At 49.0% G+C, this 23253-nt stretch overlaps 1 protein-coding gene across 2 annotated transcripts; it reads left to right on the top strand.

The window, feature by feature from the left end:
* Window positions 1-16009: 16009 nt before the first annotated feature.
* Kazald1 (Kazal type serine peptidase inhibitor domain 1) lies at window positions 16010-20373 on the top strand. 2 transcript variants are annotated; one of them, XM_021152122.3, is made up of 6 exons: window positions 16015-16556; window positions 17238-17279; window positions 17709-18258; window positions 19377-19537; window positions 19646-19793; window positions 19971-20373. In XM_021152122.3, exons 3-6 carry the CDS (start codon window positions 17727-17729, stop codon window positions 20066-20068), a joined length of 939 nt encoding a protein of 312 aa, XP_021007781.1. In that variant the 5' UTR covers window positions 16015-16556; window positions 17238-17279; window positions 17709-17726; the 3' UTR covers window positions 20069-20373. The 2 variants fall into 2 exon arrangements, with proteins under 2 accessions (XP_021007783.1, XP_021007781.1); XM_021152124.3 differs by having other exon boundaries at window positions 16010-17279; window positions 19976-20373.
* The last annotated feature ends 2880 nt before the right edge of the window (window positions 20374-23253 follow it).

Here is a 23253-nt window from a genome sequence, read left to right as displayed (position 1 = left end):
CTGGACCTAAACTCCCTCGTTCCCAGGCAGACCTTGATCTCAGGAATCTGCCTTCCTTTTTTTTTTTTTAAAGATTTATTTATTATTATATGTAAGTACACTGTAGCTGTCTTCAGACACACCAGAAGAGGGTGTCAGATCTCATTACGGATGGCTGTGAACCACCGTGGGATTTGAACTCTGGACCTTTGGAAGAGCAGTCAGTGCTCTTAACTGCTGAGCGATCCAGCCCCCTGCCTTCCTTTTTTTTTTTTTTTTTTTTTTTTTTTGGTTTTTCGAGACAGGGTTTCTCTGTGTAGCCCTGGCTGTCCTGGCACTCACTTCGTAGACCAGGCTGGCCTCGAACTCAGAAATCCTCCTGCCTCTGCCTCCCAAGTGCTGGGATTAAAGGCGTGCGCTACCACGCCAGGCTCCTGCCTTCCTTTTTAAACATAAACAAAAAACTTAGCTGCCTGGGATCTTCCCCTGTGTTACCATTCCCTCAATTTCTGTCTCTTTCCTTAGTTCTTTCTGACAAACTGGCTCAGTGCAGAACTTCCTCTGTTCCTTTAGTTCTCTGAAGCTCCTTACATAATTCATATTGCTTCCTCATAATTTGCAGAGTTGAGACATTATACATTTTTGAACTCATGCTTTCAGCGTTCTTTCCCACAACCTTAAAGGCTATCCTGAAAAGGTCACAGAGTTCTACCATTTTGCTGAGACATTAGCCACACCCTTGCCTCCTGGACTTGTGCTATCTCTGATTATCATGGAGTCGTTAACCATGGCAGAAAGGAATGGACATAAAGTAAAGGAAGAGCATAAAGTAAAATATATAATTTTATACAATCAAGCCATATGCCCACAGCAACCATCGACATTTCCGGAGGCCCACGCCCTGCTGGCTCTTTTCTAGGGGTGGGAGCCATGTCACGAGCTCTCCCTGCCATGGCCAAGCTGGAGTCAGCAGCAGCAACAACAAAAATCTGAAAACAAAATGGCAGCACTTAGAATAAGTTTCTTTTGCTTGTTCTCAACAAAACATGTAACTAAGGATGACTTTGAATTCCTGATCTTCCTGCCTCTACCCCCCAAATGCTGGGATTATAGGTATGAGCTACCACGAAAGAGAAATCCACTGTTCTTTAGGGATAGGTGAATGTGGAATCCCAAAGCACTCTCAAACCTTACCTACATGTTGACTCTAGGTATGGTCGTGAACACTGTGGTTCTCAGTCTAGTTCACATCTCAGCAAACCTAAAAGAACGACACATAAGAGACAGCGTGGTTCACAGCCCTGGTGATTACAGGATGGAACAGCAGCGTCTCCCTTCAGCAAGCATGTCAGAATCTCAGAGGACAGTGGTCTTTGAGAAGTCCCCTGGCCAACATGAAGCTCATACCTAGATGAGACAGGCAGCAAAGGGATGAATTCCACTCTCTTCACAGATGTCTAGAATCGAGTGCAGGATAAGGTGGGGTGGGCATCACATATGGAAAAGCCATGGGCTGGTCCTAGGGATAAAGCTCAGGTCATCGGGCTTGAGGCCAAGTGTCCCAAATGGCTGAGCTATCTTGCCAGCCCTTTAATTATATTTTTTAATTAGCTTACCAAGTAGTGGGTTTTCATAAGGCTTCTCATACATCTTTAGTTCTGATCACTTTTCCCTCTGTTCTCACTTCCCCTCCCCCATCCCCTCTAAAGCCTTTCTGCCCCTCATCCCTTATCCTATCCCTTTATGTTTATATCTCTGTCTTCTACCATCCCCTTCCCCTCTTAAGGCCAAGCCTCAGGCCCCACATGGTGGAAAGAGAGCGCCAACTCTTACAAATTATTAGAATTCTCATCTCTACACCTACCTATGTTGAAGATCTTAAATGACTGCACATGTACCTGCATGTAAAATAAATGTAAAAAATTAAAGAGCTAGGGCTGGAAAGGTGGTTCAGAGGTTAAGAGCACTGACTGCTCTTCCAGAGATCCTGAGTTCAATTCCCAGCAACCACATGGTGGCTCACAACCATCTGTAATGGGATCTGATGCCCTCTTCTAATATGTCTGAAGGCAGTGACAGTGTACTCATTACATAAAGTAAATAAATAAAAATCTTTAAAAAAAAAGAGCTAAACAAAAGTCAGTGAACAGGAAATGAGGTGGCAATACTAAAAGTTAGTGTGCGGGTTTTGAACTCAGTAGATGCACACATCGCATTAGTAAGTTAAATACGTAGGGTTGATTGGTGATACAAATATTGAGGAAATGCAACACACGTTACCGGTCTGGGTTGTTTAGGGATTCACCAGTCTGACCATTAATACATCTTAATAAGAAAGAGGCTTTTATTCATATACTGGCACCAAGTCTGCACCCTGGCCTCGGGATCCCTCAGGATGACAGTCACATCAGTCAGGGACGTTTAAAGGCAAAGCAAGCGGAAGGTGATCTCCTGCAAAGTAAGCTTTTGCTTACAGAAGCAGAAAGAGTGGTTTTCCAAAGTGGTACAAGACCAGGGGGTTTCAAAATTAACCCTCAGCTGCCCTGAGGATTTAAAGTCCAATTTTGCTTTGTAGTTCTCAAAAGCACAGAAAAAAAGGCCATCATCGCAGCAATAGCCATCACCTATGTCTACACTCACCCCAGCCAGAAAGCCCACAGCTGACCAGGCAGGACCAAAGGATGCATAACTCCAGGGCCCACCTTGGTGAACCATGAGTTTTACTGAGGTTACAAGAATATGGACAAGGGGTTATTTATGGGAGTGGAAATGATTCAGAGACAGTTGGACTGTCAAAGTTGGACTGGCATGGGTGACAGCTCTCAAAGCTGGGACTCTAGAGCTCACTGCCCAGCCTGCAGGCAGCTCAGCAGGTCAGGTGCCTAGAAACCTCTTGTAGGCAGCTCAGCAGGTTTCTGCTTCTTTCTCGGGCAGCTGTTCTGGTTTCAGAATCTTCTCTGTTATTTTTCTCCTGTGAAGTAGACTCTTTTGTTGCTTACTCTGGCAGGGAAGGGCCTAGTGAATCTGGTAAATTTCAGGGATTTCCTGAAGCTGTTTTGAGTTGTTTATCTTCCTGTTCAAAAAGCTTCCTGTACTTTTCAACTTTCTGAGGAAACAAGGTTACACAAGGGAACAAAGATTAAGAATGTATTTTTTTTTTTAAACCACTTTGATAAGGGTTGTTAAACCCTTCAACCTCCCTTCTAGCCAAAGGAGGAAGATGGCCAGCCTGGTCTACAGAGTGAGTTCCAGGATAGCCAGGGCTACACAGAGAAAACCCTGTCTCAAAAAACAAAACAAACAAACAAAAATCCCCAATCTACCCACATTAGTTTTTCAAACAGCTACAGAGTTATTTATGTATAAGAACTTAGGGGTTTTGGGCCCTATTTAAAGGGCCAATATTTTTAATAATTAAGGGAACTTTTAGACAATGTGGGGGCCTTTCCTAAGTGTAGCAAGGCACATCACTGCAATGGTTTTCTAGTCTCAGATCTGTGAAATCATGCAATGTTGTCTTTTTTTTTTTTTTTGAAAAGATTTATTTATTTATTATATGTAAGTACACTGTAGCTGTCTTCAGACACTCCAGAAGAGGGCGCCAGATCTCGTTACGGATGGTTGTGAGCCACCATGTGGTTGCTGGGATTTGAACTCTGGACCTTTGGAAGAGCAGTCGGGTGCTCTTACCCACTGAGCCATCTCACCAGCCCCAATGTTGTCTTTATACAAATTGTTCCCTCACTGGATTCCTTTTGCCTTCCTGTGTTGCTAGCAAAGGGTCTTTCTGCACGTTTGGCAAGGGCTCTCCATTGGGCTGCACCCCCAGCCAATTCATTGGATTCTTACCTCCATCTGGGACATCGAACCCTTGCTTTATTGGTCCACATTGTGATCTGAAGGTATGGGGAGGGAGGAGAGGCTCTAAGCACTAGTAGTGGATAGTGATGGAAATTGGAAGTCAGAGCTTCACTGCCCAAGCCACCTCCAGCCGCCAGACTCAGACCTGAAAAGAGAGATAAAGGGGCCCTCTATTCCCAAGGCTCTGCTCTGCATGTCCCTCATAGCTGCTCTATGTACTGGTATCCGTGGCAATCTGCTTTACAATGCGCCCCCTGGAGGCTACAACCCGTTTGATGGGCTGGGCAGATTAGCAATCTTCCAATCACTGGACATCTGAGAGGAGGGGACAGAGTGGGCACCCCTGGGCTTCACTAGAGCCACGATCCTCCCTCCCTCCACCACCAGCATCCTCAGGTGGCTAGCAGGCGCCATTAGGGCGCGAACACTGCAGGACCCCCAGGTCCCCAGCTCCCTGCCTCATACATTAAAGATGCGGAGGCGCCAGGGCTGCAGTGCCACAAACATGAAGACAAATTTTTAATCCCGAGCAAGAAGATGTCTGGAGATTGGGGGCGCGGGAGAAAAATGAATTAGGTTTTTATTATGTGTTTTATTATGCTGCAATTGAACAGGATTAGGTGAGAATACAATATATTTCTGATGCGGCAGGAGGCTGCGGGAGAGAGGCTGACAGCAGGCCTGAGAAGGTGAAACTGAGAGGAGGAGTGTGTGTGGCGGGGTGGTTCCTGGATGCAGCAGTCCCAAGGGAGAGACCAAGGAGAGGCATAAATGGCTGGGCAGGCTATTCCCCCTGCCCCTAGGAAAGCTTGACTTTGAATGGGGGGTGGTACTCCTTTGAGAAGATGGTATTGTAGCTTGCTAAAGGAAGGCTTTGAATGTGTGTGTGTGTGTGAGAGAGAGAGATAGAGAGATAAAGGTGCTTCTGAAGGGAAAGTGAGTCTCAGATAGGGATGTGGGCCAGCTATGAAGACTGGACCCTCTGGGACAATTGGGATCCGAAGGCCAGGGACTGACACTGGTTCTTTTGAGACTCAGTCTCTAGACTCAGGCCCTGAGAGTCATTTTTCTTCTATGCCCCTGTCATTTTATTTTATTTTATTTTATTTTATTTTATTTTATTTTATTTTATTTTATTTGCTCACGCTTAAATTTTTACCTTCCTGTTCGTCATGGCACAGTCTCGGCGCCTTTGTATCTTTAATGTATGAGCCAGGGAGCTAGGGATCTGTAAGTTATATTGACTTTGGGAGTGTCCACTGTGTGCTGAGTCCTAGCTTATTGCAAGGCTACCTTGCTCTTGAGTCCTCCCCTCCCCCCCAAATCCCGCCCAATGGCCATCACCATCCCTTCCCTCTCACCCGGGGCTCCAAGGAGACCTCCTGGGATGAAAGGCTCCCAGCTGAACTCCGGAGCTGGGGGGTGGAGCACCCCCTTCTCAGCTGGAACCCTCCTCTCCCTCCTCTGAGCACCCCAGCCTAGGCAGCTTCATTAAAGGGCAGTCCGCCCCATCTCACCTGCTGCAGCGCCCTCGCGCTCCGCCAGGGACCCGTTCCTGGCGGTGATGAAGAGGCCCATTAGCTGCTTCTACCTTTAGGGCGGACTGAGCCGCTCCCTCCACCTCCCAATTAGGACGTGAGAAACCGTCAACCAAGATTAATAGTTGCCCGGCCCCGGGGCAGGGAGATGAGCCCAGAATCCGGGCCGCTGCTGCTTGATCTGTTCCGGGCCAAGCCAGCGCGGGCCGGGCGCACCACCTGGTCGCACTCCCCTTCTCCCCAGCCCTTGGCGCATCTTAGACTCTCAGGTGAGTCCAAAAACAGAGTGGCTAATGTTGATGGGAGCATGGGAGAGGAAAGTGGCTCTCTCCAGAGGGACTTCCTCAGTTCTTCCAGACACTCAAATCTTAAATCATGATCTGACCATAGGATTTCTAACTATCACTGGCAGTTTTTCACTATAGATACTGTATTTGTGCCATTAGAGCTTTGGTGTCTGTCTCCTCTATTAGACTGGGGATTTGGGTGGAAGGGAGAGCGGTTTTGCATACCATGTGCCATCAGAAACGGTGTTGAATGGGCAGCAGGCTTGCTCGCTCCTGGTTTATCAGAACATCTGCTTCGTGTGCACACCTGCCCATCACTTACAGCACCTGTGGCCTTGTGATTCATATTGTGATGTTAATTTTGTATTTATTTTTTTAAAGTCACCTTTGTTTAAGAAATTATTCCCAGCCGGGCGTGGTGGCGCACGCCTTTAATCCCAGCACTCGGGAGGCAGAGGCAGGTGGATTTCTGAGTTCGAGGCCAGCCTGGTCTACAGAGTGAGTTCCAGGACAGCCAGGGCTATACAGAGAAACCCTGTCTCGAAAAACCAAAAAAAAAAAAAAAAAAAAAAGAAATTATTCCCACCCCCATCCCCGCCAGGATTATTCTGTGTAGCCCTGACTGTCCTGGAACTTGCTCTGTAGACTAGGCTGGCCTTGAACTCAGAGAGATCTGCCTGCCTCTGCCTCTCCAGTGCTGGGATTAAAAGCATGTGCCGCCATCACCTGACCAAAAAAATATACTTTTAATTTATGTATATAGATGTCTCCCTGTGTAAGGATATCCAAAGAGGCCAGAAGAGGGAGTGGGACCCCTGGAACTGGAGTTACAAGTGGTTGGGAGATATCCCGTGTGGGTGCTGAGAACTGAACTTGGGTCCCCTGGGAGAGCAGCGAGTACTCCTAACCACTAAACCATCTCTTCAGCTCCTTATTCATTATTTCTGTGATGATCATCTGTGTATCTTCTCTCCTGCAGGGCCAGCGGCCCTTGAAAGCACATTGCTGCATTACTGCATCTCAGTGCCAGCAAACAGGAGTCCTAGGCACTCTGACAGACTATACAGTGTCCAAGGCCGAGAGCCTCAGGACTCCTCCAGCCCTATCTTTTCAGTCACCCAAACTTGCCCAAGGCCCACAGGCAGCTTAAAAATAACTATCCCCAACAGTTTTCTTTCTTTGTTTATTTTGGAAAGCCTTGGGGAGTCTGTAGGCAGTTCCCAGCTATCCTTTGGCTATCACAGTCATCAAGAACTAAATTGTTTTTTTTTCTCCTCCCCGCCCCCAGGTTGGGATTTGGGACCCAGAAATACCTTGCATTTTGTATTAAGAGAAAATTCTTTCCACTAAGTCTCAGGCTCTGTTGGCCAGTGTCTACATTACCAGATGAGGCAGGAGGATGGCTTAAAGCAAGACGTTGGAGGTTAGTCAGGGAAACAAAGGCAGATCTATCTAGTTTCAAAATAAATAAATAAATAATTAAATAAGTAGTTAAGTAAATAAGTTAAGTATGTAAGCAAGCCTCAACTCTGGTTTCTCTCCTTTGGATGAGACATCGCCCTACATATGTGAACTGTCGCTGCCCAGACCCACAGAAGTATCAAGGAGAAACCGAGAAGAAAACTAAAGAGATAGTGCTAAGGAGTGTATGGGTGTGGGTGTGTGCGCCCAATGTTCCTCTCCATCTCGTCACACCTCTGGTGTCTCATCTCACTAGAACCTACTTATTCTACAAAGGAGGGTCAGGAAAGGATTTGGGGCAAGATCAATACTTCTCTGGACGCTGATGACCGCAGGCTTTCACCTTGCAGATAATGGGGTGAGCTGCGGTAAATTCACTCCGACAGAGCGGGCTCCCCCGGCCTTAATGAGATAATCAATACTTGTTCTCGGCTTAATTTCCATCTAATTGCTCTTTAACGACGCCGGATAATGGGCCGCCTCCTGTGAGGTGGGAGCTGGCTGGGAATCCGACCCGACTTGGACTCCCTCCTTCTCACCCCCAGGTGGGGTGCCCTAACGCAGGTGGAAAGGGAGTGCACTGCACTGCCTGGCTTGCAACTAGAGCTCCTGGGCGGGCTTCCCCACCTGCCCGTGCAGCCAACCTTTAGTACCCCAGGCCTTTGACAAGGATGCCAGAAAAGGATCGGTTTGGACCTAGGAGCCACCCACCCGATGGGCAGCCAGCCTCTGGGCAAGTCCTTTGTTCCTTCTGCTTCCTGCTCTAAGGAAATTGTTGACTTCCTCAGGTCTTACTTAGGTGCTGTTGCTGTCTGAGGGAAGACTCCAGTCATCTATTTTTCCTGTGAGAAGGCTGAGTCTACCTACAGAAGAATAAGCTAGAGTAGAAGCCTGTATCATCAGGCCCAGCTAGAGATAAGAATGCTCTTCTCCAGTCTGGTTAGATGGCTCAGCTGGTAAGAGCACTGACTGCTCTTCTGAAGGTCCTGAGTTCAATTCCCAGCAACCACATGGTGACTCATCCCTAATGAGATGTAAACACCCTCTTCTGGTGTGTCTGAAGACAGATACAGTGTACAGAGATAAAATAATAAATAAATCTTTTTTTTTTAAATGCTGTTTTCCCTACCTATCTTATTTTGAAATTTTTGTAGTCTGAGGATCAGGATCCAAGGACTTGAGACAAATGCACCACTGAGTCACACCCTGACCTCTCTTGGTTCCCGTCCTGAAGCACCTTAGCCTCAGTGCTGAGAGACTGTGACCCACAAAGTTCCTTATCACCTTCCTTCCTTTTCATCTTTTATCTTTTGGGCCAGCGACTCTCCACCTCCCTAACGCTGGGACTCTTTAAAACGGTTCCTCATGTGGTGGTGACCTCCACCTATAAAGTTATTTTGTTCCTACGTCGTAACTAATTTTGCTGTTATGAATCCTAATGTAATATCTGTGTTTTCAGATGGTCTTTGGTGACCCCTGTGAAAGGGTTGTTCGACCCCCAAAGGGGTTGCTATCCACAGGTTGAAGATGGCTGATCTGGGTCCATTCATCCCTGCATCTCCACAGCAGGGCAGTTTGGAGTCTTTATAAACATCTACTCTGGGCTGCAGAGATGGCTCAGAGGTTAAGAGTATTGCCCCTCTCCCAGAGGACCTGAGTTTGGTTCCTCGCCCTCACATCAGCAGGCCCATAACTGTCTATAACTCCAGCTCCAGGGAGTCCCAACATCTTTGGCTTCTGTGGATAACTGCATTCACATACACATACCCACACACAGATACACACCACACGTAATAAATACTTATTTAAAATGTACTGCAGTATAATCCAGAGTGGTGGTCCATGCCTTTGGTCCCAAGACTTTGAAGGCAGATGCAGTTTGAGGCTAGCCTGGTCTACAGAGTAACCCCTAGGATAGCTGGGACCATACAGATGACAACATCAAACTGAAATAAATGAACTCTAAAAATGCACTGCAGTTTTGATTCCAACTGCAGGTTGACAAGTAATATCGGGATCGTGAGGTGGTGAAAGTTAAGTCTTAGACCTGGGCAGCTCCAAGATCAAGCCTGAGCTCGGTTGGTCTCTAACCAGTACTGACACTGGGCAGACTTACCCAAGGAGCTGGACCTCAGTTTTCATTTTAAAAAAGCTAATTATGGGCTGGTGAGATGGCTCAGTGGGTAAGAGCACCTGACTGCTCTTCCAAAGTTCAAATCCCAGCAACCACATGGTGGCTCACAACCATCCATAATGAGATCTGACTCCCTCTTCTGGAGTGTCTGAAGACAGCTACAGTGTACTTACATATAATCAATAAATAAATCTTTTTTTATTTTTAATTTTTTTATTTTTATTTTTTTATTTTTTTTGGTTTTTCGAGACAGGGTTTCTCTGTGTAGCCCTGGCTGTCCTGGAACTCACTTTGTAGACCAGGCTGGCCTCGAACTCAGAAGTCCTCCTGCCTCTGCCTCCCGAGTGCTGGGATTAAAGGCGTGCGCCACCACGCCCGGCTAAATCTTTTTTTAAAAAAAGCTAATTATTAAAGCTAATAGTCTTACCTTGCAGGTGGTTTTTTTGTTTGTTTTTTGTTTGTTTGTTTTTGTTTTTTACAAGTCTGAGACAAGGGGCTGAAGAGATGGCTCAGTGGTTGAGAGTACTGACTGCTCTTCCAAAGGTCCTGAGTTCAAATCCTAGCAACCACATGTTGGCTCACAACCATCTGTACAGCTACAGTATACTCAAATAAATAAATAAATAAATAAATAAATAAATAAATAAATAAATATTAAAACAAGTCTGAGACAAGCTAAAATATGTAATTTGTTAACCTCTGTGCTTGGCCCCTGGAACTATTTGCTAAGTGATAGCTTTTGTTACCATTGCAGTGTTAGAGCAGAGGGAACCATCTAGCCCAAGGAACACAACAGTAAGGCTACAGGAGCAGGCAGGAATCCTAACTGAGGGAAGCAGACCAAGAAGAGATCACTGCAGGCTAGAGAAGGCCAGCTTTATCCAGAAGAGCATGCGGTATTCACATTGACTTGTAGGCCAGGAAGTACACATGTGGATCAGCCATCAGTCTCAGGTATTATTTCTCAAGAGCTATCCCTGTCTTTTTTCTGTCTGCCCACCCCACTCTAGATAGAATCTCTCCATGGCACCTGGTGCTTGCCAGTTAGACTAAGTTGGATGGCAGAGAGCCCCAGGAGATCCATCGGGCCTGACCTTTTTCTTGAGTGCTGGGGATTTAATTCAGATCTTCTAGTTTTTTTGCAAAAACCAATTTAGCAACAGAGCTATCTTCCTGTACCCCTAGGACTCACTGTTGCTGTTGCTGCATAGGATCAATTCTCCAGTTTTGTTTGTTGTTTATCCTTAAAATAATCAGGCAGCATCAGAGACTTAGGCATTCGCTCTAATTTTTCTTTCTCCCTCGATCCACAATAGCTGGAAATTCCCTTTAAGAGATTTGCAGGGGCTAAAGAGATGGCTCAGCAGTTAAGAACATTGGCTATTCTTCCAGAGGACCTGGGTTCAATTCCCAGCATGAACATGATGGCTCTCAATTGTCTGTAACCCCAACTTCAGGGGATCTAACACCCACATACACACATACACTCAGGCAAAACACCAATGCAAATGAGATAAAAGTAAATAAGTCATAAAAAGACATACTTTAAGAACACACTGACCAGTTTGGTGTCTGAAGGCTGAATTCACCCCAATTTTTTTCCCAAAGAAACATTCCCGATAAGTGAGTTACTAGCAAAGCTGACTTTGGTAGCCTAGATCTTTTTTTTTTTACTTTCTACAGACTTGTTTTTAATTTTATTCACACACACGTATCTGAATGCCGTTGTCCATGGAGGCCAGAAGAGGGCATTTGATTCCCCAGGGTGGAGTCAGTGGCCTGACAGGAGGACTGGGAACCAGCTCTGGTTCTCTGACAGTGGGACCACTGAACAACCTCTGAAGTCCTAAGGAAGCTCATGTTCTAAGTCAAAATAACTTCTAGGAGGCCATCCTAGGCTTTGGGGCCTCTGGCTCTACCCAGTGCAGAGGCGAGGCCTCATTGTCTGGGGCTTGCAGGAGCTTAGCTCTCTTAAGCACTAGATCTGGGACACAGCAGCCTCCTCGTCTCTTGTCTGTCCATCTTGCCTTTAAAGTCTGTAGAGAGAAGTGTGACTGCAGGTCAAGCCCCAAGTCCCAGGAGGCTTCCGTCCCTTTTTCAGAGCCCCACATTTCTGCTCTCCTTGTGTGCACAGCATTGATGAGAGGCTACGTGTTCCTCACTTGTCCGGTAACAATCAGGGGACAACAGCAAGCAGTTTTGCTGAGTATTGTTTCGAGTGCCTCCTTCTGTTACCTCTCTTCCTATGTCTTGCCTTTGGAAAAAGGGACAGAAAAGGTACAAAGTCACACTGGGTTGTGTGAGGCTGAGAATAATCTTACGTAAGGTTTACAGACTTCTGAGCGTGCTTGGTTGGTGTAACAGTTACAGTAAGGTGCTCTGTGGGGATCAGGATTCTACAAACCATTGACAACATCATCAGTTCTCCTTAGCCCTTGAGAAAGCACCCGCCCTTTCCTGTTTGGACTTCTGAGTATGGTTCGCAGGGGCGTTTTTTTTTTTTTTTTGTTTCAGCAAGCTGGGCAGTGCCGGGGAAGCTTGCATGCTAACTTATGTCCCAATTCTCCTCAGAAGCCAACATTAGTCGTGTGTGTGTGTGTGTGTGTGTGTATACATGCACACACCACACACACGTAGTTGGAATGAGGGACTTATGGACCCAGTATTCTTTTTTTTTTTTTTTTAAGATTTTATTTATTTATTATATGTAAGTACACTGTAGCTGTCTTCAGACACTCCAGAAGAGGGAGTCAGATCTCGTTACGGATGGTTGTGAGCCACCATGTGGTTGCTGGGATTTGAACTCCGGACCTTCGGAAGAGCAGTTGGGTTCTCTTACCCACTGAGCCATCTCACCAGCCCCCCAGTATTCTTTTTGCTTCTTGTTGGCAACTGTCATCTGTCTGGTTTGAGTTTGTCACCCCATCATGGTCCTTTCCCACCATTTTCAGCCCCTTCAAGGCTTAAAGGACCCTGTGGGCCAGTCTTCGAGCCTCTGCTGAGATGGCTTGGCCTGACAGCGTTTCCCTATATCCTCCCTAGATCCTAGGTCATGGTCAATCCTTTGTGGTCCTCTTGATGTACAGATGCCACTCTGTTGTAAAAGCAACACATGTGTAGACCTGTGCTCATCAGAGGGAGCAGCTCTTTATATTTGGCCAACATGCCAGTGTCCACCCATCTGGGGACTTTTGGCTTCTGGGACTCTTTGAGGAAGGCTACCTGATGTCTTTTATGGTCTTTTACCATAACTCCAGGGCTGAGTAGCCTGTGTGCTGACAGCCAAGGGAAAGGGGCCAGACTTCATTCTATTCAAAGAGAAAAGGCTAGAGGTAGGATGTGAGCCTGGAGATTGTTACAAATAGATTTTACAAACGTGTGGAGAATAGGATTTCTTACTGCCCTGTGTGGTCTTGGTAGGGCTTTCAGGAAGATGGTCCCTTCCTTCCCTCTCGGGGACTTAGAGAATCTAATTTTCAGTGCTAGGGATAAATAAAGGGTACATTAAGGAATGAGTTGTCACTGTCTGTGAGTTTGAGGCAGGCTTGTACTACATGACAGGTTTCAGGTCATCCAGGACTACATAGTGGGATCAAGAGAACGAGGGAGCTAGAACAGCAGATGGTCCATCGGGTTAAAGCACTTGCTGGGCAAACCTGACATGCTGAGTTCAGTCCCCACATCTGACAGCAGGAGAAAGGACACCCCCCTCCCCCCCGCCCCCCCCCCCCAGTAGTTCTTTGGCTTCCGCTACTCAACTAGCATCTGCACTTACAGACACCAATTACACATAATAATTGTAACTCTAAGGAAATGTAGAATACTTTAAATACTCCTTCTAACTTTATTCTTATGGAAATTGGTCATCAGGTGGCCAAAAGCAGAAGAGATGTTAAAGGTTGGGTGTGGGTGACAGAAAGAAACTGTCCTGAGAAGGAGGATAAAGAAACTGTTGGCCTGGTGTCTGTCTAAGATGTCTTGAAATCTGTTCAGCTTGCCTGAGTGCCTAGGTATTCCAGAAGCAAGTTCCTGGCTAGTCTAGTTCCATTTTATAATGTTACTTGTAGATAAATTACAATATTTATCTTCCTATCCGGCTGACCCCACTTTCTGTATTTATTTCAACATTCTAATTTACCTAAAGAATAGTCACTATTTATTTTTTTTGGGGGGGGGCGGTATGGGAGACTGGCCTCTACTCTTTCATTATGAAAATAACTTTACAAAATAAAGGATAGTGAGAGTTACACGCAGCCTCATTGCAAATTCTCTGTTCACTGATATTTATGATACATCTTTATACAGTTGTGGTGTCTACATACTTATCTTAATCTTATTTTCTACTTTAATGAGAACATCTATTTGTCATAGTAGACCAATATAAAGCATTTCATCTTAATTATCGATCTTGAGCCCTTCTGACTTAATTGATTCTAATATTCGTAGGAAGCAGAGTTCATCTGTATCCATTTTGTCACTGTGAACCACGTGTTTCATTTCCTCCTCAAATGACACCCCACTATCCTCCATAACTGTGCCCCACCAAAGATTATGATGTAAAGACTATAAAGTGAGTCCTCTCAAGCCATCCTAAGGGTTTTTCCTGTTGTCTGATTTTTGGAGACAGGGTATTGTGTAACCCAGTTGACCTTCAACTCCCTGGTTAGGCAAAGATGACCTTGAACTTCTGATTCTCCTGCCTCCACCTCCTCAGTTCTGGGATTATAGGTATGTGTCACCATTACTGGCTTTCACCATAAATAAAGGGGGGGGGGCGCTGTGGAGATGGCTCAGTGGTTAAGAGCACCAGTTCATCTTCCAGAAGACCTGGGTTCAATTCCCAGCACCCACACGGCAGCTCCCAACTGTCTATAACTCCAGTTGCAAGGGATCTGATGTGCTCACCCAGGTCCACTAAACACCAAGGCACATCAAAAAGATTAGGGGTTTGGAGAGATGGTTGGAAGGCAGGACACTTGCCCCAAGCATGATGCCCTGGTTCAATTCCTAGGGCTCATGGGGTGGAACAGACTCCCATTCATGAGCACAGAGTGTGTACAATGCACTCAGACACGTGCAAACAAAAGTAATGTAGAAAAGTACTCGGGGGCTGGTGAGATGGCTCAGCGGGTAAGAGCACCGACTGCTCTTCCGAAGGTCCAGAGTTCAAATCCCAGCAACCACATGGTGGCTCACAACCATCCGTAACGAGATCTGGCGCCCTCTTCTGGAGTGTCTGAAGACAGCTACAGTGTACTTACATATAATAAATAAATAAATCTTTAAAAAAATTAAAAAAAAAAAAAAGAAAAGTACTCGGGGGCTGGTGAGATGGTTCAGCAGGCAAGGGTGCTTGCTATGCAAATCTGATGATGACTTCAAGATGGAAGGAGATGGACCGAGTCCCGAAAATCATCCCGAGCTCCAAACACAAATACGTCTACACTCATGTACATACACACCATAGACACAACCCGGTAATAGATGTTTTAGAAGAAGATGAACTATCAGGTGTTCATCTGAATCGCACCTCGTTCATTGATATGCCTGGTAGTAACCGCATCCTGTGGACTAGAAGTAATTTCCTTTGCTTCAACAATAGGAAGCTAGGGCTGGAGAGATGGCTCAGCAGTTAAGAGCACTGACTGCTCTGCCAGAGGTTCTGAGTTCAAATCCCAGCAACCACAGGGTGGCTCACAACCATCCGTAATGGGATCTGATGCTTTCTTCTAGTGTGTGAGAACAGCTGCAGTGTACTCATATAAGTAAAAAATTAAAAAAAAAATAGGAAGCTTGTCAAACCGAGTCAACGTTTTAAACGTTTAAGTAACTCTTTTTCTGATACCCACGGTTGCTGCTTAACGTGTTTTAGAACTTCACCTGATAAAAGTGCCCGACGAGGAGCACCTGGAGACACGAGCAGCTAGGCTTTCAAACTGCCCTATGCGAACAAACTCCTTTCTAAAATGTTATTATTATTGGGCCAGAGATACGGTGACAACAGTTCTGGCTTAACTCTAAAAGTCCCGGGTTTAATCATCAGCAACGCAAGACTACTGTAAGAACTTTCGCAAAGTTACAGTGGATCCCTAGTATAGACAGTATGCATTGTCACGAGTCGCAGCTGCTGCAAGCCCACCAGAGGGCGCTCGTTCTCCGTCGAGTTAATCCCTAGCCTCTTATTTAGTGACTGCATCTTTCAGAACCAGGGAGAGTCTTTCACTTTTAATGCACATATGCTTCCCAAGAACTTCCTTAGCAGTCGGTCTCGGGGGGTGGGGGTGGGGGGTGAGTACAGAGACAGAAGACACAGTGATTCCTACTAGAGGCGCGAAGTCTAACAGTAAACGCCGGCAACGATTAAGATGGAAGGCGTGTCTAGGACCCTGACGTTGGGGATTTTGATAGTGGCTCCTAGGGCTGAAAGCTCACAGTTCCTCATTTAGACCTGGACAGCTCCAACTCTACATCTGGCGACGATCACCGCCCCCAGTGACCTCCCCTAGAGTGTCTCCCTTCCTCCACCAGGCAAGCCCTCCTCGCGCCTTTTCCAGAACATTCTGCAATCCTCGCTTCACTTCTGCTCCCAGGCCAACAGTTAACGCGCCCTCCAACCAAGGGATTGCCTAGCACCACCATCGGCATCTGCCTGCCCTCGTGCTTTCCTGGCTTAAAAGCCGCGGGCTTTTTCCTTTTCTAGCTCGCCGTTGGGATTCTCGCGACAGTCCCGAAACCTCGCGTGAAATTCGCTTCCTGTCTCCTCGGAGTTTGGGATTGCCTGTGTACAGCTCTCGTCCACCTCGTCGGAACCCCTCTGGTCAGAGGCAGCGTCTCTGATGACTGAACGCTCCTTTGAGGAGGGCTCGGCCAAAGTCAGAACTGCGCGGTGACTGCAGTGCTTCTTGCTCGCAGGGTAGAGCGGAGCCGCCGCAGGCCGCGGACGCACGCGCAGTCAGAACCTATGACGCCTTCTGGGCGGGGCCTATATAAGCCCCACCCTTCCCTTGCATGAAAGCCGGGTTTCCTTCTGTTCCTCCTCCTCCTAGGAGCTTGGATTGCGGTTTCTGGAAGCTGTTTGGGGGCCGGCGGGGGCGGGGCCTGCCATTCTCAGGGCGGTGGGCGGGCCTCCGGGGATGCTTTGCTTCCTGCCCCTAACCCAAAAGTGCCACCGTGGCGTTGGCGGAGGTCTCCAGACTGAACACTTTTGGCCCCGACATGCTCGAATTTTGCAACCTGTAATCCGGAGCCCAGAGACGCCCTACGGGGAGTCACCCGCCGGCCTTGCTGCGGCCGCTAGTCAGTTCCGACCTCTAATCACCAGGCTCCTCCGCGGGTTCAAGCACCTGCCCTATATTGGGAGGGAGGTAGCCAGATGTGGATGGCAGCTGGAAAAGCTTATAGTCTAGTCTGCGCCCCAGTGGAGAGACTGGGTGAACACAGCTGCAAACCGTGCCCAGAGGAAGCTGGCCCCGAGCCTGCCCTCCAGAAACGCCCATAGTGTTGAAGTCAATTTTACATTGAGTAAAATTTCGTAGCCTTTCCTTCTTTCTATATTGCAGCTGTTTGCCGCTCTCCAAATCTAAATCAGATGAGACAGGACCTGGGATTCAGCCAACAGTTTGAGCTCCTCGGCCATTCCACCCCTATTCACTTCTCACAGCCTTTGCTTTCCCAGCAGCGGCGTCTGGTTAAGCGGCTCTGTACACTCATTGTGACTTTGGGCTAGGGTCGAAGTGAAAGACCCAGGAGGGTCCTTGTAAGACTGGATAAAATTATCGGCCTCAGGGCCTGGGAAGAAGGCGGGTATTCGACATCTAGGGGCGGGGAGAAGGGGCGGAGGAGTTTCTCTTCTAATCTTAAGTCTGTGGGCTGCCAGGGATCCCCCGACAGAAGCAGGGGTGGCCTGCGGGTCTGGCTGGCCGTGCATGCGACTCTTCGTTCCCTACCGTTTTTTGTTTTGTGGTTTTTTTTTTTTAGGTTGGAAATCCCAGCTGTTAAGGGCCTAGTCCAAGGCACTAGGTGAGTCGCTGCGATGTCCCCAGCACCATCACCCCAACCTGAAGTTTTTACATCAAGTGTAGTTTTATCTATCTCTGGGGTAAAGGTGCGTCAGAGCTGGGTGGTTTCTGGAGGTGATGCTGGTGTGTGTGCGCGCGCGCGTGTTCATATATGTATGCATGTGTGTGTGTATACGCGTATGTGTGTGTATGGGTGTATGCATACCTGCATGGGTGTTAGTGATCATACCCCGATACACTGTCTGTCTCTTTATTCCCTAGTCCCCAAGACCAGCTTAATCAATTACCAACTGGCATAAACCCCTAGGAATCACCAGGCCTCTTTGTTAGGGCTTCTAGTTGGCTCCAGGGTAGCAGAGGATAGAATCAAGCTTTTATACAGCCTTGACTTTATCTCTGACCTCCAGACCTGGCTTTCCTCTCCTGGCAGGGTGCCACCTACGCGCTGATGCCCCGAGTGTTCACAGGGCTTCCAGCTAACTATGCTGCACCTACCTTGGCGCTGCCCTTGCTACTACCATTATTGCTGGTGGTGTGGATCCAGCTACCCGTTAGCGCGAGGCCGTCCACAGGCCCCGATTACCTGCGGCGAGGCTGGCTGCGGCTGCTAGCCGAGGGCGAGGGTTGTGCTCCCTGCCGGCCAGAAGAGTGCGCTGCGCCGCGGGGATGCCTAGCAGGCCGGGTGCGGGATGCGTGCGGCTGCTGCTGGGAATGCGCCAACCTGGAGGGCCAGCTCTGCGATCTGGACCCCAGCGCTAACTTCTACGGGCGCTGCGGCGAGCAGCTCGAGTGCAGGCTGGACGCGGGCGGTGACCTGAGTCGAGGAGAGGTGCCGGAGCCGCTGTGTGTCTGCCGCTCGCAGCGCCCGCTCTGTGGTTCGGACGGCCGAACCTACGCGCAGATCTGCCGCCTGCAGGAGGCCGCCCGCGCTCGGCCGGACGCTAACCTCACTGTGGTGCATCCGGGGCCCTGCGAATCGGGTACGCAAGTCCAGGGCTTTTAGTACCAGGAACCCTGGCTCCCCAAAGGCACTACTCCCGGATCCCCGTCAGCGTTGCTCTGTGGTCAGCAGAATGAATAGTTGAGGGAGACCAAGAGCCTCAAAGGCTGCCAATTAAAAAGCAGGTTGAGATTTGTTGGCAGGTTTGAGGTGCCTGAGAGCCCTATCCAGGCAGGTCCTTGCAGGGACCGGCCTCCGAAGGAACGGGCACATAGCCAATAGCTGGGTCTGAACTGAAAGGACTATAGAGTTCCCCCCCCCACCCCCACTAAGACTTTGCCTAGACTGCTGGAGCCCAAGCAGAGGGAGTTCTGTGAGATGCATCCTGTTAACCCTGGCCCCCGCCTATCAGTTTTCTCACGCATTTAGGAATTAGAGAAGGGAAGATGGCTTCTTGCCTCTCTTGCCCCTCATCCTTTGGGTTGGGGTTGGGGATGTTCAAGCTTGTGGTTTTCGTTGGCCACCCACACTTCCTCAGCTTTTACCTACTCTATAGTCTGGCTAGGCTGGAGTTGCAGCGGAAACAAATGCACTAGCAGGGGGTGGGGGTGGGGTGGGGGGCTCCCAACAGGTTTTCTGCCGTGCAATAAGGTGGTTTCAGGTTCCCCTGCTGCGGTGTTTTTCCCACCTCCTCCCTCTCGGAGCCCAGATCCTGTCGCATTCTCAGGACATTTGGAATGTGGCTGCTCTGCAAGCCTTTGGGAACTGGGCCTAGTTAGAAAAGGGGGAAGAAGGGAGGGAGGTGTTGGTTACACGACCCGCAGGAAAGGGGCCCTTGGGTAGAATGAGGGCAGCGGAGCAGTCCAGGACAGAGCATGTTTATCCAGCTAAGCTGTGGGTCTGTAGGCAACGTCTGTAATCGACACTGCTTTCTGTGCCTGTGCACCTCCGAACTTGGCTGTTGTGCCCTTGTGTGCATCCCCCCTACTTTTGTACGTCTCCCGACTTGTGGCATATTTTGTTTGCAGATGCATGTTGACCTTGGCATGCTTTGTGTCCCACTCCAAACATATCCACATCAATTTGTAAATTGTGTCCTCCCCGAGCTGGATACAGCTTCCTGTTCTCAAGCCTCATATTTCCATCCCCCTGCCCCAGAGCCCCAGATCCTGTCGCAGCCTCACAATATTTGGAATGTAACCGGACAGGATGTGATCTTTGGCTGTGAGGTGTTTGCCTACCCCATGGCCTCGATTGAGTGGAGGAAAGATGGCTTGGACATCCAGCTGCCGGGGGATGACCCCCATATCTCTGTGCAGGTAGGGGGCAGGGAGCAGGGGCATACTCCTGATAAAACAAAACAAAAACAAACAAACAAACCCAGGACTTCTGCAGATGACCTTGCTGACAGTACGGTCTGTCTCCAGTTTAGGGGTGGACCTCAGAAGTTTGAGGTGACTGGCTGGCTACAGATTCAAGCTTTGCGCCCTAGTGATGAGGGCACCTACCGTTGCCTTGCCCGGAATGCTCTGGGCCAAGCGGAGGCTTCTGCAACCCTCACAGTGCTCACACCAGGTAAGGGAGCCCTGGGCGCTGGGCACCAGGAAGATGGGCTGCATTAGGACTCTTGGATGCCTGTAAGGAACAGGCTGCATGTGACTTATGTACACACACACACACACACACACACACCCCTTCCCACACACCGAGTCTCTTCCCTGACCCTTTTTTCTTTACCACGTATGTTTGCAGAGCAGCTGAACGCCACGGGATTCTCCCAACTGCAATCACGGAGTTTGGTTCCTGAGGAGGAGGAGGCAGAAAGTGAAGAGTTGGGCGATTACTACTAGGTCCCAGATCTCTGCTTTGCAGGTGTGGGCATGTGGACAGAGCACTGCATCCTTGCTGTCTAGAAAGCCCGGAGAAGACTGAAGGGCGAGCAGGATCCTTTCATGGATTGTTTAATGCTCAGTGTAGCCTCAGCTCCATCTTTCCGAAGCTTCCGCGGTAGAGATGAGCGCAGCAGAACTGATTTAGTTCAGTACAGGGAGAGGGGTGGGGTAGCTCCGTGTCTTATACACTCTAGGGGACAAAACCCACCTAGCATACGACTAGGCACAGTGGGCATCAATAAAAAAAATATAAACAAACCGAGCCATACTGCTGCGGACAATTCTTACAGATGTGCACATAACAGACTCTGGCTTCTGCACTTAACAGATTGCAGGCCCTATACTGCCCTCTTCTGTCCTCTATTGCAGGAGCCTAGAGCAATCTGACTGGAGAGAGGAGGAAGTCGTCCCAGCCCCCCCTTCACTCCCCCCACCGCACCCCCCTTCCCGTTGGTATAGGATAGATTATTTCAGGCCCTTATTCTTGTATCCTTCCCAGGCAGAGTGGAGAACCAGGTCTATGTGGGTGGGACCTCAATATAAATTAGTGGTGGGGGCACCTGTGTTAGCCACACCCTTCCTCTTCTCCCTCCTTTCCTTTCCATCTTCCAGACAAATGTAAAAGTCGTAATGCTGTTTCTAACTGTCCCAGTTGTAAGCAGTCTTTTCTGACTTGAGGTCTTTTCACAAAAGTACTCTTTGGCCTAGATCTCTCCACATACTCTTTACCTAGCCCAGGGACACTGAGGAGTTTATGAAATTGTTTAAGGGTAGGGTGGAGTTAGTCACCAGGCCAAGACGCTGTGTGTGGAAAGCGACAACCTCCTACGCGCCGGGGCTGCGCCCGGAGCTGGCGCCACCGCGGGGAGGGACCGCTCTTGGCTCAGCGTCTGTGTTTGCGGTGTGAGACCCATCGCGGGCTGCTGCCCCCCTGGAAGGGGCGTGGCCGGGAACCCCATGCTCGAGGCCTGGCCACCCCTCCTGCCTGTATGAACTGCATCTCCACTGCCTCTGCCTGGCTGCTGCCACTTTTCCAGTATGATTCTGACAGTGATCCCCGGTAGCCGTGCTGCGGCCGAGTACTGGCAGCGAATTGTAGGGCGCCGGCAGAAGGAGGACAGTGGGAGGGTCTGAACCGAGTGGGGGTGGGGAGCGTCCTGCTATACGCTTTCTCTTGAAAGGTCCTCTCCACCCAGTGAGGGGGGACCTAGGTCCGGGTCCCTGTGTCCATCATAGCTTGTTCTCTGCTCTCCGGGGCGTCAAGATGTCCTGAGGCCTGCCTGTTCCCTTGTACCTACCTGCAGAGGACAGGCTGGCTCTCGCCCAAACCCGAATCTGTCGCATCTGCGGGGAGTAACCTCCTCGACCCCTCAGTTTCCCCCTCTGCAGCCTTGAGGGTTTGGGCCCCGCAGCCTGGAGTGGAAGGATGCTCTGCCGCCCACCGCCTGCACCCTCCCCGCACCCCGCCTCTGCTGCAGCGGACGGGGTTTAATAATGTCGCCGGAAAGTGACACGCGATTTATTATTAAAGTAATGCGGGCGCGGGGACGGGAAAGGTTTAATAAACGCGCTGAGAGGCCTAGGATTATTCACCGCAAATAAATGAGAGCGCGGGCGGTGTTTTAATAAATAATTTCCCGCCGCTCCCGAGGGAGGAGAGGGGGAGGAGGACGGGGAAACTGAGCGGCTGCGGGCACTCTCCGCTCCTCATCCCCACGGGTTTTAAAGCCTTTTGCACTAAACGGCTCGGCTCGTAGCCGAGGTGCGCGGTTCCTTTGCTGGAGAGCAGAGCCATAGAGGCCCAGGCCTGGCGGTGGGACGTTCTCTGTGCACCGCCACCCGGGCCCCAGCGCCCACCTCTGGGGCTTTAAGTCGTTTGTGTAAGATGTAACAAATGGGTTCCCTTTTGCCCCACCCGGAGGTTGTCAGTCAGGGAGAGAAGACCAACTGGATTAATATGAATCAACCCTCTCCCAAACTTGTAGTCCTGGCCTCTGACCTTCGACCTGTGGGAAGGATGCTCTCTTGCTGACCTGGTTGCGTTTCTCCTCCATTCAGAGCAGGGTGTGTGGAGAAAACCATAGGGGACTGCTTGTACAAGTGTGTATGACACTATGTGCTAAAGGCACCAACTCCATCACCCTTTTTGGAGTGGTAGTAACACGGGCGTTGCTGCTTCTGACCACTTCTGCTTAAGCTTCTAGGATTCTTTCATCCGCGCTGGTCAGAATCGAGGGTGTGGGGCTTAGCCAAGTCACCTCCGCCCCATAACGGTCGGTCTGAGAACTGAACAGAACCGAAGACCCCAGGGGAAGTCTGCCCATCCAATAGAAGAAGAATTGAAGATTGAGAGGAGAGGAAGGACTTGATTTTAAAGAGGTCAAAATTGCAGACTTTGGGGACCAAGGATGCACTCGCCATACTGAGGGGCTGAGTCTATGCCTCAACCACTAAGAATGGTGGGGAAAAGGCGACCTCTCTGGCAATTCTTAGGAACTGGGGAAAGGCTGCCATCTGGTGGATACTTCTGGTAGTGGCAGACGGGCCAGGGCTAAGGGGCCTTGAGAGTTTTTGTTTGTTTGGAAAAACCCTTGTAAAAAAGATCGCCTCGAGCCGGGCGTGGTGGCGCACGCCTTTAATCCCAGCACTCGGGAGGCAGAGGCAGGCGGATTTCTGAGTTCGAGGCCAGCCTGGTCTACAAAGTGAGTTCCAGGACAGCCAGGGCTACACAGAGAAACCCTGTCTCGAAAAACAAAACAAAACAAAAAAAAAACAAAACCAAAAAACAACAAAAAAAGATCCCCTCAAGGGGGACTGGAGAGATGGCTCAGCGATTTAGAGCACTAGTTACTCCTCCAGAGGACCAGGGTTAAATTCCCAGCGCTCACATGGCAGTTTACAACTGTCTGTAACTCCATAGACATACATGCAGGCAAAACACCAACGCACATAAAATAAAAATAAAAATAAATGAATTCTATATAAGAGACGTTTTTAAAAATATTATTTTATTAGGGGTGTGGTGAAGCATACCTTTAATCCCAGCGCAGGCCTAGGACAGGCCTGGTTCCCACGGAGGTCAGAAATGGGGCATCAGATTCCCTGAAGCTGGAGTTTACAGATGCTTGTGAGCTGCTGCTGAC

Source organism: Mus caroli, unplaced genomic scaffold, assembly GCF_978045245.1.
Source record: "Mus caroli unplaced genomic scaffold, Mus_caroli_1 scaffold_20, whole genome shotgun sequence".
Classification (NCBI taxonomy): Eukaryota; Metazoa; Chordata; class Mammalia; order Rodentia; family Muridae; genus Mus; species Mus caroli.
Note: the sequence above shows the minus strand (reverse complement) of the source record. Positions and strands in the feature narration are given on the sequence as shown.